General features: G+C 39.7%; 1 protein-coding gene across 5 annotated transcripts in view; it reads left to right on the top strand.

Annotated features, from left to right (window-relative positions):
* Window positions 1–18873, top strand: part of LOC149534136 (Putative thiol-disulfide oxidoreductase DCC) — a 291905-nt gene that overhangs the window by 127376 nt on the left and 145656 nt on the right. For all 5 annotated transcript variants that reach the window (XM_089805389.1, XM_089805393.1, XM_089805390.1 and 2 more), the window contains one exon: window positions 10728–10793. In XM_089805389.1, the coding sequence (XP_089661515.1) occupies window positions 10728–10793 (66 nt within the window). The remainder of the gene's footprint in view (window positions 1–10727; window positions 10794–18873) is intronic.

Genomic DNA, 18873 nt, shown 5'->3' with positions numbered 1-18873 from the left:
GGAAACAATACATTCTTCTCTGATTGAGGAAACAGAACAAAAGGTGAAATCATGGGCTTCTCTTTGCACCAATATGGATGCTACCACCCCCCGGCTGAGTATAGACAAGATTGTCCAAGGTAAGATCGATGATGAGTGGGTTCGGCATGCATGTCAGTTCAACTTGCATGTTCTTGGTCTTACACCTACTTTCGACCGTGCTACTACTGGACATTCCTTTCTCTCTAATCAACTTGGTATCTCAAATATTACCTTGGATAGATGTTTGTTTGGTACGGGGGGCATCCTTTTCATCAGATTCTTCTCTTTTTCAGATAGGCTTTGTGCCCTTTGAGTGAAGAGAAAGTTGTTTTCTCTCCCCTCTAAAATTTATCTTGACGAAGATCTTACTAAGGCATAGGTTACATATTTCAAATAGGCTCTAGGAATTGTGGCAGATGCTAGATGTGTTGGGAAATGGGCTGTTATTAGGAATCTTAGAGCAGTGGTTCGTGATTCTCCTCCTATTGGTTGGGTAGAGAGGACAACCTCCAAATCGGCATGATGGTTCCGACAACTGTTTGACAAGAAGAAGTCCCCTTCCCTTTTGGTCAACTGTTGGAATGGTAATGGCTCTTTATAGTCATTCCCGGTCTTTTTCAGGATGCGGTGGGGTCCTCAAATATTTTGGCCATTACTGAGACTCATGAGAGCCCCATGCGTCCTCTTCCAAGTTATCTTGGTTATAAGTGGCTGTAAGTTTGTAGAGATGAGGTCTAGAATTCTGGTGGGGTATGTGGGTCAGGGGGTGTTGCTTGCCTGATTCGTGATGATATTTATAGTTTCACTTCAGTTGTACAATATGACACCTTTGCCAAATTTATGTGGGTCCGGATTGGTCGGCGAAAATATTGATAGAGAGATTTTTATTGTTGTTTGTTATTTTCCTCCGATCACTTCTCCTTATGCCATTCATGACCCATAGAATGGAGATCCTTTCTGCTATCTTCAGGAGAGCATTTCACAGTTTGAGGTTTTGGGTGACATTGTTATTCTTGGAGACTTCAATGCTCGAACTAGGGATCTTCAGATTCCTTTGCATGATCGTGGTTCTGATTCAAACTGTACTTATGAGTTAGACCTGACTATAATGGGACTTCAGCGCACCTCGGAGGATATTCTTAGACCGCTCTTAGGTTATGGCCGTCACCTCCGCCAGCTTTGTGAGTCTTTTGGATTGTTGATTCTAAATGGTTTATCCTTCTTTCCTAGATCGGACCTCTTTACTTGCTGGCCGCACTGTGGTGGTGCGAGTGTTGTGGATTATGTGATTTCATCTCATTCCTTCATTTCTTCCATTTGTAGTTTCACCATTTCGTGTCTCCCCTTGGCTGATCATGCTCTTCTTAGCATTTCTTGTTGTGTTTCACCTCACACGTCGCATTCCCTTCAGTCTTCTCATGGCCTGGTTAATACTGTCTCCTTTCTACTTGTTTTCATTACCCTGAGAGCGATGGTGAACTTTTCATTTATCACCTTAGGAGACTTCTGACACCTGCTCGTTTTAGTGAGTCGCTTGCTGCATCTGACATTTTTGATTCACTTGCTTCTACCATTTGGGATTCTGCTCTCCTTTCTATTCCTCACCGTTCCCCTCCCTCTCTTAGAGCTGAGCGTTGGAATACTTGTCTTATGAATAAATGGTTTGATACTGATTGCAAAGCTTTTCATCACTCGGTTCGTGTTGCCCTAGAGACTCAGTCCCCTTCCTTTACCCATCTGCAGCTTTCGTACCTCCGTTTTCTTTGCTAGAAGAAACGTTCTTTTATCTCTTTTTAGTGCTGAACCCTTTGCTCCACACTTATTCAGAATCCCCAGATCTTTTGGCATACCCTTTTCCCTTGGCGATCCCCCCCATCCTCCACTCTCGACTACCACTCTCTAACCTCCCATATCATTACACTGTATGACATTCCTGGGAAGCTACCTCTTCACTCCACTCCACCTCCTTTTTGTCATTTGTTCACCTACTCTAGTATTATTGAGACCATCAGATTTTTGAGATGCAGCAAAGCAATAGATGAAGAGGGTTTTTAGGTAGAACTTTTCAAACTTGGTGCTTCAATTCTTGGATCTTACCTTCCTACACTCTTTAATAGAGTGGTTTGCACTGGGTTTGCTGAATCCTGGTCTAGACATGTGGTTTACCCTATTCATAAGTTTGGTCCTGCTTCTAATCCAGGTAACTGTAGAACTATTATGATTGGACATACTTTTGCCAAATTGTATGCAACTGCTCTGAACACCATGTTATCTAGTGAACTTGGTAGAAGACGCTATAGAGCTAAAGGGCAAGTTGGCTTTCGGGCAAACTATTAGATTATGGAACATGTTTTCACACTACAGACTGTCATTGAGGAGGCTTTATTGTTGTTTTGTGGACTTCCGTAAGGCTTTCGATTCTGTTCCTAGGTTGGCGTTATTTTAGAGATTTCATGAGATTGGGATCTCAAATATATTACAGACTGCTATTATGAGGCTTTATGAGAAGGTAACTGGTAGGCTTAGGACTCTGGAGGGTTTTTCTGTTCCGATTTAGAGTACCATTGGAGTGAAACAGGGCTGTCCTCTTTCTCCTACACTGTTTGGTTTGTATATTGATGAGTTGGAGGATTTCCTAGTGAAGTCCTCTCAATCGGGCGATGGGTGCTATTTACATCAGGTCTTGATCTCCATTCTCCTTTTTGCTGATGATGTGGTTCTCTTGGCCTCTTCTCTCGATACCCTGCAGAGAGTCCTTGATGGTCTGGCTTCTTTTTGTGATCAGCAGTAGCATGTGGTCAATTTGTCCAAGACTCGGGTTATGGTCTTTAATTGTTTAAAGATCTCTCATCTTCATTTCTTCTTTTAGGGCTAGGAGGTTGAGATTACTTCCTCTTGTATGTATCTCCGTGTGAAGTTCCCAGGGCTGTGCTTTAGCTTGAGATCAGCTATTCAGTCCAGAGTTAGCAAGGGCATGGGTTCCTTGACTTTGATGGAAAGACAGTGCTTCAGACATCATTTCTAGGATATTTCATCCAAGTTGTCCCTTTTTGACTCCTTGGTTCGTCTGATAGTCCTCTATGGCTTGCTGGCTTGGGGGCCTTCTCATATTGCTTCTAATTGGGCTTCTATTGAGAGGGTTCAGACACTGATGTTACGGCGTATCATTAGATGTCACAGACGCACCCCTCACAACATTGTCTTAGCTGAGTTTGGAGCTCATTCTCTCAAACTTGCAGCCATTTTTGACTTGATTTGGCTTCTTCATCGGCTTCGTGGCTTTATGGAGTTGGGGGTTGACTAGCACAGATACCCTTATGTAGCATACTGTTCTTCTATTGAGATTTTGAGATCTAACACCTCTATTAGACCTCGTTGTTGGTACGCCCAGGCCACCTCTTTGTTGGGTTCGATTGGTATCGAGATTGATCGACTTCCTCCTTATCAATTTTCACTTAATATTGGTATCGAGATTGATCGACTTCCTCCTTATCAATTTTCACTTGATGCTCCTGCTCATCTCCTCCTCTCATGTCAGGAGTTGAATGAGCACGTCAGACAGGATATTTACAAACAGTACATTACCACTACTTGGAGTAATCCCCTGGGAGGTCTTCAACCTAGGATGGCATACTATGTTGAGCATTTTCTTGTGATTCTGGATGGTATTATTGATCGCCCTGCTTATCTCTATCGACGCTAGAATCATGCCTTACGGTTTTCTTTAGCCTCATTCAGGGTTGGTTCTCACCACCTCTGGGCTTAGATTGATCACCATATGAATCGTGCTTGTCGAATATGTTAGTTGTGTACTTTGGCAGAGGTTGAGACTGAGATCCACTTCATTTTTCAATGTCCTCTCTACTATGAGATCAAAGGAAGATTTTACTACCTTTTCAAAGATTGTTCTTCTCTTTCGATGTTCTTTACTTATATTGATCTATGGTGTCTTGCACTTTATCTTCAAGAGGCCACCCAACTTTGATAGATTACCTTACAGTATTTTATACCTCAGGGGTGTACTTCAGACCAGTTCATTACTGCCTTTTTCTCTCCCTTGTCTCCTCCACAGGGTTTGAAAAGGCCTTCCAGTACTTCTCATTCTAGATCGATTAGACACTACACCAATATCTCCAAATAGCGATAGTCCTACAACAGTTCTACACGGCAATATATGACTATGGATCATCGAAGGGTTTACCCTTCTATTACTGACTTCTTTGTAACAAGGAAGGACCCTTAGTCCTTTTCTTGTATTCTTTCTTTTACTATTTTTGGCTTTTGTTTCTTCTCAGTCACCATTGGGTGCTTCTGCTTGGGCCAACTCTTCTGTTTGTATCCTCAATCCCATAAACCTTTGTTGGTTTTTCGTGGACATTAATATTATTATCTTATCTTATCTATCTTATGTTCCATTGTTTAATCATTCTTGAGTTCATCTACTATCTTTTATTGTGTGAATCATTTGAGTTTTCAATTTGTTTTTTGGAAGAGCTCAGGAGAAGAATTGCTATAGTTAATAGTCGCTGCAAACTACTAAGGACTAAATACTTTGAGCTTTAGTTTGAGCCATTTTTATTTTGAAGACATTAGTAAAGAGACTTCGTGCCTTGTTAAGTGTTTTAGTTAAATCAGAAATCAGGCTAATCGCAAGAGACATTGGGTTCTAGTTAATATCCCACCAAAGTATTATAGTTAACTAGTACCTTAGAAGTTTCTCTTGTGTCAACCATCAAGTGACCCGTATTATGGTAGCAATAGGAGATTTTTGTAGAGTTTAAAGTTGTAGTTACTTGTGATCATTCCTAAAAAGAGGAATAGATTGAGAGAACCACCCCTTTGTATAATTTCAATTAAAATCCTATTGAAGCGACCTATGGTAAGAAGAGAACCTTCCCTATTATTGAGCGGCGAGATTTATCTCATTACACTGTTGCCTAAAGTCACAATTTTGTAAGTTGTAGTTATAGTGACTTACAAAAGTTTAGCCAACACAAAGCTATCATTGAGGTTGTTGGGTACCTTCTTCCATCATGCCTCCTTTGCTTCCTAGCTATGCCATCACCAAAAACGGTACATTTCTTTGCATAAAACTTCACACTTAAGCAACCAACTATCCATGATGTTCTAGCACAAGCAATTATACGTTGTTGAATCCAAATGTTCTTTGTTGTCCACTACTTGTACTGAGATATTTCTATGCACTACTTGCACACATTGAATTATATGCTAATGTTGAATCCAAATGATCTTTGTTGGCGTGATGTAACCTATATAAAACATGACCAATCATGTTGTTATTACAACACTTATGTGTCATATGGAATTATAATAAAGATACTTTATTTTGCTCTGTTCTAGGTCCCTCTTGCAAAAAGAATCATGTTTGCCCTCATAGATAGACATGTGTTGAAAACAAATTAGTATGTCCTAAATTTTTTTCATTACATCAAACACAAATGTAGGCCTTTAAATTGACAATGGCTCTAATATCATATTGGGGAAAAGTAGAGCAAAACCAAAATTGCAAGCAAGTATTGTATTGTCATTGCAATTAAATCTATTAAATGTGCTTACATAGGAAAGTCAAGCATGCTATGTTTGAAACAAACATCACAAAAAAACAATGTAAACTGTCACCAAAACAAACTAAATATCATAATTTAGGTCCTATGCTATAATGCATCTGGCTACATGAATGTAATGTCCCCATTCTAAGTTAGTTTCGCACAAAGAGGTTGTTAGCCAATTCATGCGATTCATGTAGGCTAATGAGTGGGTTTAGGAATCTTTGAGTTGCTGACAGAAATAGATTCTTGTTCAAACAGGTATAAGGAATGCAAGTTAGTAATGAGCATCAATAGAGTCAATCCGCATTTTAGTAATGCCAAGGGAATTGGCTCAGTGATCATCCTGAGGTATATAGTCTTGAGTTGTGTTGGTAAATAGATTTGTCACTGAGAATGCTGTCTTCAGAAGACCCTATTCACCTTGCTAGCATTGTCAACTATGCCAATAGTTGGCAAAGAATGGATAGTAGACCCTAGCATACAAAAAGATGCACTATTCTAGTACGTTCACCTCAAGATACTGGGAATTGAATGCCCTTCATCCTATCAATTGCATAGATAGAAGAACAACTGGAGTTCACTATTACATAAAGAGATTATCAAATTGACATACAAAAAATCAGTAATAAAAATTTGTGCATACATTTGAGACATCTGACTAAATGTATTCATTATCTTTTTGGAAGTATAAAAATTCAATAACACTTTGTGCATAGTGTAAATCCAAAAGTCTAAGAAAATTTCTCCATAATTTCCCCTTTGCGAAAAAGGTACCCCCTTTTTACATTACATAAGCCTTGTATTAATAGGCTTTACAAAAATAACTACCTTAGCTCCTAAGTTAATTAATACCTAACTCACTTTTACACTTTTTGGAGAGGTTAATTAATCTCAAGATTTTGTGCAAAAATGGACAATCGATTAACCTTTGACCAAGAGTGACCAAAAAATAGTTTTTGAGTAGCTACCATTCCTTGAGCTTTTTGATAGATTTCTGCATCTCTCTGCAGCCCTCTTAGGAAGATTAACTAATTATCGTCCTTGAACCAACTCAATTTCATTTACTTGAAAACGTTTTCCAACTTTGTGATCTTCTACCTATTTACGCCTTCCGGAATGGAAAACAATAGATGTCACAAATCAGAAAATGGAGTATGCATAAATGATTTAAATGCGTTCAATGCCTTAATATTCAATTCCTTTAAGCTTCTCCTCTGAGTATCATCCATGGCATTGATTGCAGACTTCAAAAGTTTCCATGTTGTATCTTTGGATTCATTGTCTGATGCATTTTTCAGTCTCTCCCTCCAAAAAGGAAGTATATCACACGTCATAGAAGAAAGTGGGCACGGGAATTCCGCATCAATGTTTCTCTTCTCCAACTTGTCCAAATCTTTCCTTGAGAGTACCTTTTGCTTGGAAAATATGGTAACACAAGAATTTCATATAACTCCACATTTTATCTGGCTAAATAGATACAAAACAGACATAACACACAGAACCTTGGACAAAAGTAAAAATTTGTGAAGCAAGATTTGCAATTACAATTTCCAATTTGTGGTACTGTAGGCTTAATTTTATCCTTGATCTTGTCATTTTTTCCATGAAGGCATCGATTACCTATGCAATTGTCCTCACCTTGCTCATAAACTGTTTTGTCAACCCTGTATTTTACATCAGAAATATCACCACTATTTGAAATATGGAGAATCAGTTGTGTGAGAAACTTTTTGATTATGCATTGCCAATGATTCATTATTCGAGAGATCCCCATTCTTCTTCTTACTTCCATGATCATGACTAGTTGGATTTTAGTGAAACTATTCAGCAATAAGCCACTTTTGGCGAAATCAATATCTCCATTCTTTTCCTTCGCATTTCATCAAATTGTTAGTTTGCAAAGTTAAGGCTGCGAGTGTTGGGAAGCTTGACTGCGAAGTTGGTCAAGATTTATACTTACACTCTACCACAAATCTGCCATGCTACACACATTTTTATTCATTCATGGAAATCATTGTATTCTATGATATGGCATATCCTTGGCTAGGCATCCTTAAATCTCAACATCGGATTGTGAATGAAAAGGATCTGTGACTGGCACCACAAGAAGCATGATGCTCTTGAATTACCGGAGTGTCCACTCATAGAAAATACACCTGTTGTGCATTCAGTACGAATCTCCTCCCGCCGATCTTGATATTAACAATGGAAAATAAACTTAGAGAACACAATATTGTCCTCTGGTGGAGCCGTCCCTTCTTACTTTATCTCCAAGTTTGGTGCTCATGTACACATTGTAGGGGTTGGCCTTCATGTTAGCAGATTGCACTTGCTTAACCATTTGTAAAGATTTATCGGCAAATCCACCTTGTGCATATTCTACAATCATTACGTTCCATGTAGCGACAAAGTAATTAAGGCCATCCAAATTCAGGTTCGTTGCCTATATCTCATCACCAGACATTCATAATGATAAGCATTCCATGGGATGATATATCTCAGTGGCATTTTGTCAAATAGATCAATACCTTGTCTATGCTTCCACAGTTTACATGAATGCCTGCTAGAGCATTTCTAACAATAATATCTCCACATTGGTTTTGATTTTATGGGCATCGATACCTTGTTTTGAAGCTCCCATTATTATCATGGACATGGAGTGAGTTGCAAAGATTGAGGAATTCAATTTTCCCTATCATGCATTCCATTATTTTGTTTTTCACACTGGATTTATATGAGACAGCTCCAAAAATCTGACAAAAGCTCCTTGTCTACATGTTTCGATAAACAATGGCACCTTGTAAGAGCTCTATTGGTTCTTCCTCTGACAAACACTAAATTTGTTTCAGTTTTGGATGTTTGACATTTTGTCAAACACTTTGTGTGAAACCTTGCTGCCATTTATTTTCAGATTGCATTTGCTTGCTTGAAATGATCTTAAATGAAGGTTCAATGCTAGCAAATGGTTATTAAGGAATCCAGTAAATAATTGAAAGACAAATGCAATCCTTTATAATCATTTGAATGCATACATATGGTTTTTACATGTAAAATGTGCATCTACAGCCAATTAGCTTTTAAACAACACTTGGCATGCAATTTAACTTGCATACTAACTTTATTTTCTATAAGGTAATATGATAATATTCACAATGCTGAATGCAACATGATCAATTTAGAACTCAAACGGAATCTGGTATAACCAAAATGGAACTCTGGTCTCCAGCAGCAAGCACGGACCAATGATTGCACCCGCGGCCCTAAATATGCTAATGCTGCTTCCATTGGTTTGATTGCAGCCTGTCAAGAAATTTGCGCTGGTAATTATTAGAGATTGTTGTGCACATTGAACAATCCAACGTTGCCTAGCTGAAACACTGTACTCAATGTAGCTGTTCCATTCGATGCAATTAATCAGAATTTCATGACACCAAACACTAACCCACTTTCAGCAGAAAACATTCACTTCTCTAGATTGAATCGGACCAATAGATAGCTTCAAACACTGCGATATATCTGTTAATATCAAACACAATTCATTGGCAAACCTCAACCAATTCAAAGTGCACACAATTCTGATATGAATTCACAATTCCTTCAGAAAACTTATTTTTTTATAAAAAACCCTTGAATACTTCTAAGTTCTAACGACAATTTCAACAAATATCAATAAGCAAGATGAATGAATGAATCAAAGCTAGAGGCTTTCTTTTTGTAACAATTAAAGCCAAAATCTTTATAAACACACCAACAGCCAATATGTTCTTCCATACACTTTTCACATAAATGTAAACCTTGCTTTTGGTTGCATATTTGAATTTGTAATTATATAAAATGATAATCAATTTACTCAAATACTTTAATTAATTCCTTGGCATAGTCTTCCATGAATTAATAAAATAAAATGCCCCTTCCAATGATGACTCAAATATAATAAGCCTTTTAATTATTTAATAATAATTTGGCCACTAAAATAATAATAACTCCAAGAATACTTATTCTTTAAATATAGCATCTGAAATAGGAGTTGCACCTATTATTTCCCCATGTGACTAAATGCACTTTCCTAAAATAGAAAGGCCCCCTCCCAATCATCACCAAACTTACCATAAATAGTAAACACGTAAAACTAAGCCCAAACAAAGTCCAATTTCAGACAAATGAAGACCAAACTAGAACATACCGAATTGTGAAGAAGACAAGACCCCCCCCATAATCGAATGTTTGCCTCAAATAACCTTCCATCCACAATAATTAGCCTACCAGCTTCAGAATAATAGGCTAATCCCTCCAACTCTAATGCTAGCGAAAATGTGGACATTGCACACCTCTGTTGCAAAGCTCTTGTTTTTGGCATGACAATGGAGGAAATCAACAATGATTTTGGTTGTGCACATGCCAATTCTGTTTACCTGATAATTTCTAAAGATTCTTCAATGAATCTATGTTGTGCATAGTCTTGCAATTAGTATAAAAGAACTTTCCTGTCAATGGAGCACATTTATCTGTCGAACAGTTCGTATGAGCTTGCTAGCAGTAATCCCATGCTCGCCATTTGGTTAAGCAGCTCATTGTCACCATCCAAGCAGTCTGCATGGTCTGGAATCCCAACTTTACAATGTCTGAAGAAGAACCCTGCATCTGTCACATTTTAATACCATCCACAGCGCACACAACATCAAAGAAGTGGTAGAGGTCAATATTGCATGTCGATGCAAACTCCAACATATGTATTAAAGAATTGGTGGAGATTCCCTCTCTTTTATGTGACTATCACCATCGTCATCCTTCCGGCATTCTATTGAACATTTTGCTTTCTCACTATTGGTAATCCTACTACATTGCTTGAGAAGGAGACATTTTAAAATGGTTACCGTGCCTTGTCGATAGTTCCACCTTTGGCGATGCGATAAAATACTTGGAGTCCGCAAAATTTTTTCCCATGCTAAGGGCGTAATGGACTTTCAATTTATTTGGGTTTTAGTCATGCACTAAAATGTTGTTTTTGGAGTTTCTTAATGAATGAAATAAGAGAAACATGAATCATCCTATGTTTGGCTTTGATTTACTTATTTATAATTGCAGTGTGGTTTCTACATTCTTATAATCAATTTTGCCCCACATCACTGGTTGTAGGCATTCAGGGGACTATATGAAGAAGTTGGGCTTGGATGGGTGTATGCCATCACAAAATATGAGCCGGTCAGTATAGGCATTTTGGTGTATTTTTTTGTTATTGTGTCCGTTGGATACCACATACAAGTAAAGAAATAATTATAAAGATTGATGCATTTTTATTAGATAGCTGTATTTTCTTTATTCGATATCATCTTACAAATAAATGAAGAAGTGTCAACTACATATGGACAAAAAATGCTCATTTAAAATGCATTAAATGATGGACAAAAAAAGAGAGAGAAATCTCCACTTCAACCAATATAGTTTGTTTAAGCATAAGGACCTTGGATTTAAAACCTTTGAGACAAGCTAAACCATACATAAAAGAGTCAAAAGATGATCCCTAGTTCAATGCTACTTATTTTTTCCTCAAAGAATGAAGCTATTTGTAATTTTGTATCTCTTCCTATGCATAAATGCCACACATTCTCACACCATTCTACACCACTTTATAAATCAAACGAGAGCCTTAGGTGTGAATAGATGACACATGCACTTCATAATATGTAAAGAATTCAAAGACACAATTTGGAAAAAAGCACTAAAACAGGTAGAGCACAGTCAATATCATCTGCAAGGGTATTAGCCAGGGAAAAATATTAAATTAAGTTTAAAACATATATGATTTGAAATGAAAAAGAAAACTTCAAGAAATGTTCTTGACAATTCTTCTTGTACATGAGCATGGACTTAGGTGCAAAATGTATAATAATGATGAAAAATGCTATAGCTTAAGTTTAATCCATGAAAAAATAAGTTTTTCTATTAGAAAGTATGAAACTGCATAAGAACTTTTACAGAGAATACTTAAACGATAGTATGGGCTATGAAAGATAAATTAAACAAAGGGTACCTAGTTAGGGTAGGGGAATTATGTAAAGGATCCCCTATTGCAATCAAAATTTCACTTTCAAACTCTACATAGGTGGAAAATAATAGGCGACCCTCACAGTATTTGAATCGTAGTAGTAGGTTATAGAGTAGGTGAGAGTTGCTGAATAATTGGTCGAACTACATCTACAGATGCTAATACAGGGCAGTTTTGGTACTGATTTTACAGTAGTCATCACTATTTTCTCAAAATTGCATCAGAATTATCGTAGAAATTAATATCATCATAGTGTACTTTTTTGTAATAAATCCTTCAAGTTTTTCACTCATTTACTGGTCTTGAATATCCATGGTGCAATTCGAGAAGTGTCTGGCTGTGTAGCTATTAGGTCAGTTAAAATACCAATCAAATTTTTATATTTCGTGCTATCATTTACCATTTAAATATCTGCCACTCTCTCAAAAGATTCAGATTATGATTTAGAGAAGCTGGTGAAGCTATCAATCTTCCATCTGAAGTCTTTTAACCACTCCTAAATTATATCTTATTTGTGAATTGAAGAGGCTGCAATATTATTGATTTACTTCTATACACTAGTATTAATTTTTTAGAACAGATTCTGTCATGACTCCTAATGAATACGAGCTTATCAACATAGATGACAATAATTATTATCTTCTCTCCCTGTATTTGAGTAATAGACTCATTAGATTCATTCTTTATAAAATCAGCTTTTTATAGACAGCTTTCAAGTTTTGAACATTAAGCTCTGAAAGCTTTGTCTCAATCCATGCAATGCCTTCATAGGTTGATTGCTTTGTAAAACCTTGGATTTAAACCTTTGAGCCCAGGCATGCAAATTACTTTTTCCAAATCATTGTTCAGGAAACTATTCAAATGCATTTGGTGTACTTCTCAACTTTTTTTATGTTGGGAGTTCAAGTGTCATTTAGACTGTGCTCCTTATTTATATCAACAGCAATTTTAGTGATGGTCAATATCCTCTTATTGAGTGTATCCTTGGAGGCAATCTTGTTTTGTATTATAAATAGATTTATTTGCATTATACTTAGATGAAATTTTTTATGAAGCACTTACATTCAATGCGTTTGACTCCATAAGGGGAATCATCAAAAACCCAGAGTGCATTTCTCTACAGTTCATCATACTCGTCTGTTGTGGTATCCTTCCATTTGTACTGACTTATTTCATTTGCATAAGTTCAAGGTAAAACAACCACATTGGTTGAAAGAGTATAATAAACTTACTTTATTGTACATCTAGATTCAGTTTTGTTGAATTGATCCAACCAAACAGTTACACTTATTTTTCCACTTAGGAATAGATGGATTTTGACTTTGATTTGAAACAAGTGATGATGTAATTGATCATGTATGGTGTTGCTGTTGCCAACTGATTGAAATATTCTAAAGCTTAGCCATATCTTATAATCAATTACCTCAAGTCAGTGACAAACGAAGAGTAGGTAACTGCAAAATTGCTCTCATAGTACACTTTAAGTTTCGCTTGACCCAGGGAAGCCCTTTATAGATATCAAAGCATATTATAGTTAGCATACCATGAATTTTCTGTCATCGGCAGAAGTTGTGCATCGGCCGACGCGTCCCTTCGGTAGAAGTATTGTTATGTAGCCGACGGGTAAAACAGTTTGTAACGGGTATAATGTACTTGGCCGACGGATACCTTCGGGAAGGTTCGTCGGAAAGTATTTATAACCCCTTTAGGAAGCATTGTAATCATTGATATCATATCATATGAGAAAAGCATAATGTACTGTTGGCATATGCGAATAATAATAGAAGTTCTGCTATTTGCTGTTCGGTGTTCGTGTCTATTTCCTGTGTGCGTTGCTTAATTAATCCATATGGTAAACATTTGGCGCCGTTGCCCGATGGATCTGGCACGCAGGCAGGCGGAGATGAATTAAATGCCGAATCAGTTGAACAAAGAAAAGAGTAAGCTAAAAGAAAAAGATGACATACGCGTTGCGCAGGAAAATTTAATTTTGGCTCAGCAGATAGAGCGTCGAAGGAGGTTTCAGAAGATTTCCGACGGAAGCAAGAGTGCGGAAGGATTGTTGAAGGAGACTTGACAACGGTTTGATTTGGTGGAAGAAGCGAGGGAGGAGTTTCTGAACCTGCATACGCCACGGGAAGAGAATCCTGACGGAAGCAAATTGACTCGCACGGCTCGGAGTGCAGAAGGAGTACGAGCGTGGAGTGACCTCTTCGTCCGAGATATACTTCCGGAACGGACAGCTACGGTTGACAAACTCTCTTCACCACCAAACAGCGCGGAAGCAGAAAACAGCACGGGTGTTGAAAACAGCGCGGAAGCAGAAAATAGTGCGGGTGTTGAAAACAGCGCGGAAGCAGAAAACAGCGCGGAAGCAGAAAACAGCGCAGGTGTCCAAAACAGCACGGGTGTACAGAACAACGCGGGTGTCGAAAACAGCGCGGAAGCAGAAAACAGTGCGGGTGTTGAAAACAGCGCGGAAGCAGAAAACAACGCGGGTGTTGAAAACAGCGCGAAAGCAGAAAATAGCGCGGGTGTGCAAAACAGCGCGGGTGTACAGAACAGCGCGGGTGTCCAAAACAGCGCGAGTGTTCAGAACAGCGCGGGTGCTCAAACCAGCGCGGGAGTGCAAAACAGCGCAGGTACACAACAAAACCCTCGACATACAGTAATAATGGCAGGTCCAAAGGAAAAATTGCCTAAATTTGATGGTGATGAAGCAGCTGATCCCATTCGACATTGTAAAACATGTGAAACGATCTGGAGGGCGAATGGTGTAACAGATACAAACGAATGGATCCAACAATTTCCCGCAACCCTACGGGGTGTTGCCATTGATTGGTTTACTGATGCTGATCCACAGAAATTAAATAGTTGGGATAACATTAAGAAGGAGTTCATCGCGAAATTTCAACTTTTGCGTGATGACAATGAAATTGTCGCAGAGATATTCAATACCAAGCAAAAGAAGAATGAAACTGTACGGGTCTTTGCCAGGAGGTTGAAGGACTTAATCAGTAAGATGGAGAATAAGCCCGCTGACGAGTTACAGAAAAGATGGTTCATCGAAGGCCTTCACCCGAAGCTGCGGAAGAAGATAAAGATCGTGCCGCCATCCACATACAATGAAGCGTACAACTGGGCAATGAACCTCGAAAGTGACCAGAAGACAAAGAAGAAGAAGAAGACCAGCTCGTCCGATTCAGATGACGATGCATCCTCCGGAAATGATAGCAGCGATGACGAAGGAAGCAACAAGAAGGTTCGTGCCCTTCAAAAAGACATGATTCGGATGATGAAGGAATTCAAGAACATGAACAAGGAACCTAAGGGCAATGACCTATGGTGCACGGAATGTAAGAAAGAAGGCCATACGAAGGGATCCTGCCCGAAAGAGCATTTTTGCGAGATCTGCCAGATTATGGGACACTCAGTAAAGGAATGCCCTTTCAATTTGAAAACAAGAACACCACAGCAAGTGTTCCTGACACAGGAGGCCTCCCCGTCTGGAGGGAACGGGAACACCAGTACGGAAGGTGCCACATCGGGTGGATACAGAAACAACCGGCATGGTCAAAATAACAACAATACTAGCAACAACAATAATGGCGGAAGGAGTCGAATTCAGTATGATGCGAATGGTCGGCCGATAGTTCAATGCTGCGCATGCAATCTGTGGGGTCATTTCGCCCGAGAGTGTACAACAGCGAACACACCGAAGTTGTTATGCAGATGGTGTGGACCTGGTGATCATGAAGATGCTAGGTGTCCGAAGTCGGGAGTAAACTTGATCACCGTCGGGACGAACGAAGAAGAGGTTTTGGCCATCACACGGAAGCAAGCAAAAGTGTACCCCGACCCGGCGGAAGAAAAGAAGAGACTGGAAGAAGCACGGGTAGAGATCTAGAAAGCAACACAGGCAGAAACGACACACTTGAAGGACACGCCGAGTACTTCCGTACGGAACTGCGCAGAATAGAACATTGTCCGACAAATTTTGCAAGCCGAGATACCTGTCAGGATAAGTGATTAGTTGCTCACTATGCCTCAGCTCCGATCGGCACTCACAAACATTGTTCCCGCTGCTCAACTACCAGGAGAACATGGAACGAAGCAAGAAAGTGGAGCAAGTACAGTGCACAAAAAGGAGAAGGAAAGTGGCGCAAGTGCAAAAGATCCGATGTTGTTAGCCCTCTCATCCGGACGCCATCCAACAGTCGTCGAAATGGGAATTCTCGGGACTGTATTGACGGAAACAATTGTGGACGGAGGGTCCGGTGTCAATGTGTTGCTTGAAGACACTCGGAAAAAGTTGGGACAGCTGACATTATGGCTGCCTACATTCCAGCTGCTAACGGCCGATCAACATGGAATCAAGCCATTGGGAGTCCTGACAGCACAACCAGTGACGATTGGAACACAACCATTCCTGTTGGACTTTGTCGTGATCCCACTGAAGCGGAGAGGATATGATGCCATTCTGGGCCGGGGGTGGCTGATACAAGCCAAGGCAAAGCACGATTGGAAGAAAAATACTTTATCACTCGAAAGCAAAGGCCGGAAATATGTCATCGATCTACACACTCAGATGGTTGGAGAAGAAGCTCTATCGTCAGATTCCGAAGGAGAAGATGATGAGAGGAGGCAGAGTATGGAACCCAATCAGGAGGGAGCCCTACGATTGGAAGGAGATGACGATCTGGATTCAGTAAATGGTCTTTACCACTGGCAGATAGAGGATTACAAGCTCTTTCCAAGTTGTAATATGCTAAGGATTGACGAAGGTAAGAAAGAAGGAAATGAATGTCCGAAGGCACACAGAGAAGCTGAAGAAAGAAACGCGGGTATAACTGAAGCTGAAGAACAGAACATACAGTACGAACCCAAGAGAAGGAAAGATTCTATTGTACGACTGCGCTGGAAGAAAGTATTACGTCGAACCACAAATATAACAGAAAGGTACCAGCAGCCAGGAAGACACACGATACCGTCTGCACAGGCAACAAAGAGGAAGGGCTCAATAAAAGTTGTAGCAGTACAGAGTGAAAGTGTTATTGACGGACAGAAGGGGTAGTTGACAGAGTCCATGGTACGGGGCTTTGGGAACAAACTGGGCAATATGGAGATGACACAGAACAAGCGTAGCAGGTTTCCACTCGGACAGTGGGTGTTGTACGATGATCAGAATGAGATCAAACCAGGCAAGTTCAAAATTAAATGGGTCGGGCCATACCAGATGCGGGAAGTAAGCAATAACGGAGCAATAAAATAGTGGATGCTAGACCGAAAGGAAGTATTCGATGTAGTGAAGAGGTCGAAGTTGAATGTCTGCAATGAAAGAAGTAACGCACCCCCATGGACGAATAACTGAGAGAAGACTGTAAGTACTGTATATATGTAAATATTGTAGATAATTGTTCCAGAAGTGAGATTTTCAAAAAAAAAAAAAAAAAAAAAAAAAGAAAGAAAAGAAAGCACCGTACGGTTTTTGGGAAGCACCGTACTGTTTCGGGGAAGTACCGTACGGATTTTGGAAAGTACCATACGGCACCGTACGGTTCCATATTTGTAGGAGACAGCATCGTACGGATTTAACTTATTCACCGTACAGTTTTGGAGGAAGTGTATGGATTTTCCAGCTCAATGTACGGATTTTAAAATGATGATGCAGTGTACGAAATTTATTGGTTCACCGTATGGATTTTTATAAGAAAGCAATGCACGGTTTTTAAGTTGCAGATACCGTACAGTTTTGAGCAGCAAGGTTACCATACGGATTTTAAAGCCAGTTCTTGTACGATTATTTTCACGGTTGCCGTACGGATTGTGGAGATAGCGTACGGATTTTTGTGATCGAGCAACGTACGGATTTCATGCTTGCTGTACGGTTTTTAAAGACAACGTACGGATTTTAAAGACAACGCACGGATTTTAAAGACAATGTACGGATTCCATCATCAAGTTGGTGTACGGTTTTGCTGTGGCACGGATTTTTCTTGCATTGTACGGTTTTAAAAGTTACACTGAAACCACCGTACGGATTTTGACAGCCTCAGAAGATTAACGTACGGTTTCTAGAGCCAAAATTTGTTTATTTTCATTGTATGAATTTTTCAAGACGGTGGGATATTGCAGAACGGTTTTTTTAAGAAGATTGGAATCTAGATTGTGTCAAGTTGGAAGTCGTACGGATTTCATCACAGAAGGATGACAGGAGGTTTTCTAAAAAAAAACGACGACAGAATCAAGTTGTTCAGAATGAGTGACAGATGATGCCAAAGGGAAGGGGACGCATCCGTGGTTGCCAGAAAGAGTGCAGAATCGACAGATAATGACAAAAATGGTGTGTTCCGTGCATTTTTGTGTGGGTTTTGAAGCGCTAATTTGGTCTCCAGGACCCCGCGAGGGCGCTACCCCTCGACCCTACCGGGGGCGTTGCCCCCTGGACCCCCAGTCGTTGCGGATATCAATCATGGGAATTTGACCAGTTGAATTGAAGTTGCTGCAGGCATGGACTTTCTGTGTACCAGAGGCAGTGGGAGCAGGTGTTGGCTGTGAGGCTATCTTGTTGGATGCGTAGAGAGCTCGGGAGGAGTTGATCATCCAGTTGGAGGCAGTGCAGCGACACTTGGCTCAGGGTACCGAGGAGTTGGAAGCAGAGAAAGCAGCACAGGTGGCTATCAAGGTCAGCTTGAAGAATCAGTATTGTGTTAGCAAAGGCTATAGATGCAACGGAATGAATGTGAAAGTAATATGGCAGATCAATATTGTTGTATTAGTTGTTTGAGTTTTGTTTTGTAGTCGTCAGGAGACGACTTTTCTTTTTGGGAGGGATAATGTTGTCGGCAGAAGTTGTGCATCGGCCGACGGGTCCCTTCGGTAGAAGTATTGTTATGTAGCCGACGGGTAAAACAGTTTGTAACAGGTATAATGTACTTGGCCGACGGATACCTTCGGGAAGGTTCGTCGGAAAGTATTTATAACCCCTTCAGGAAGCATTGTAATCATTGATATCATATCATATGAGAAAAGCATAATGTACTGTTGGCATATGCGAATAATAATAGAAGTTCTGCTATTTGCTGTTCGGTGTTCGTGTCTATTTCCTGTGTGTGTTGCTTAATTAATCCATACGGTAAACATTTTCTACAATATATATGTTCTCTCCTAGCATAACAAGAATCTCAGTTACGGATGCGGATGTGGATGGGGATGCAGGAAGTGGGTGCGCAAAAT

This window comes from Cupressus sempervirens, chromosome 10 (assembly GCF_028749045.1).
Source record: "Cupressus sempervirens isolate cs-2001-9-10 chromosome 10, ASM2874904v1, whole genome shotgun sequence".
In the NCBI taxonomy this organism is placed as follows: domain Eukaryota; kingdom Viridiplantae; phylum Streptophyta; class Pinopsida; order Cupressales; family Cupressaceae; genus Cupressus; species Cupressus sempervirens.
Note: the sequence above shows the minus strand (reverse complement) of the source record. Positions and strands in the feature narration are given on the sequence as shown.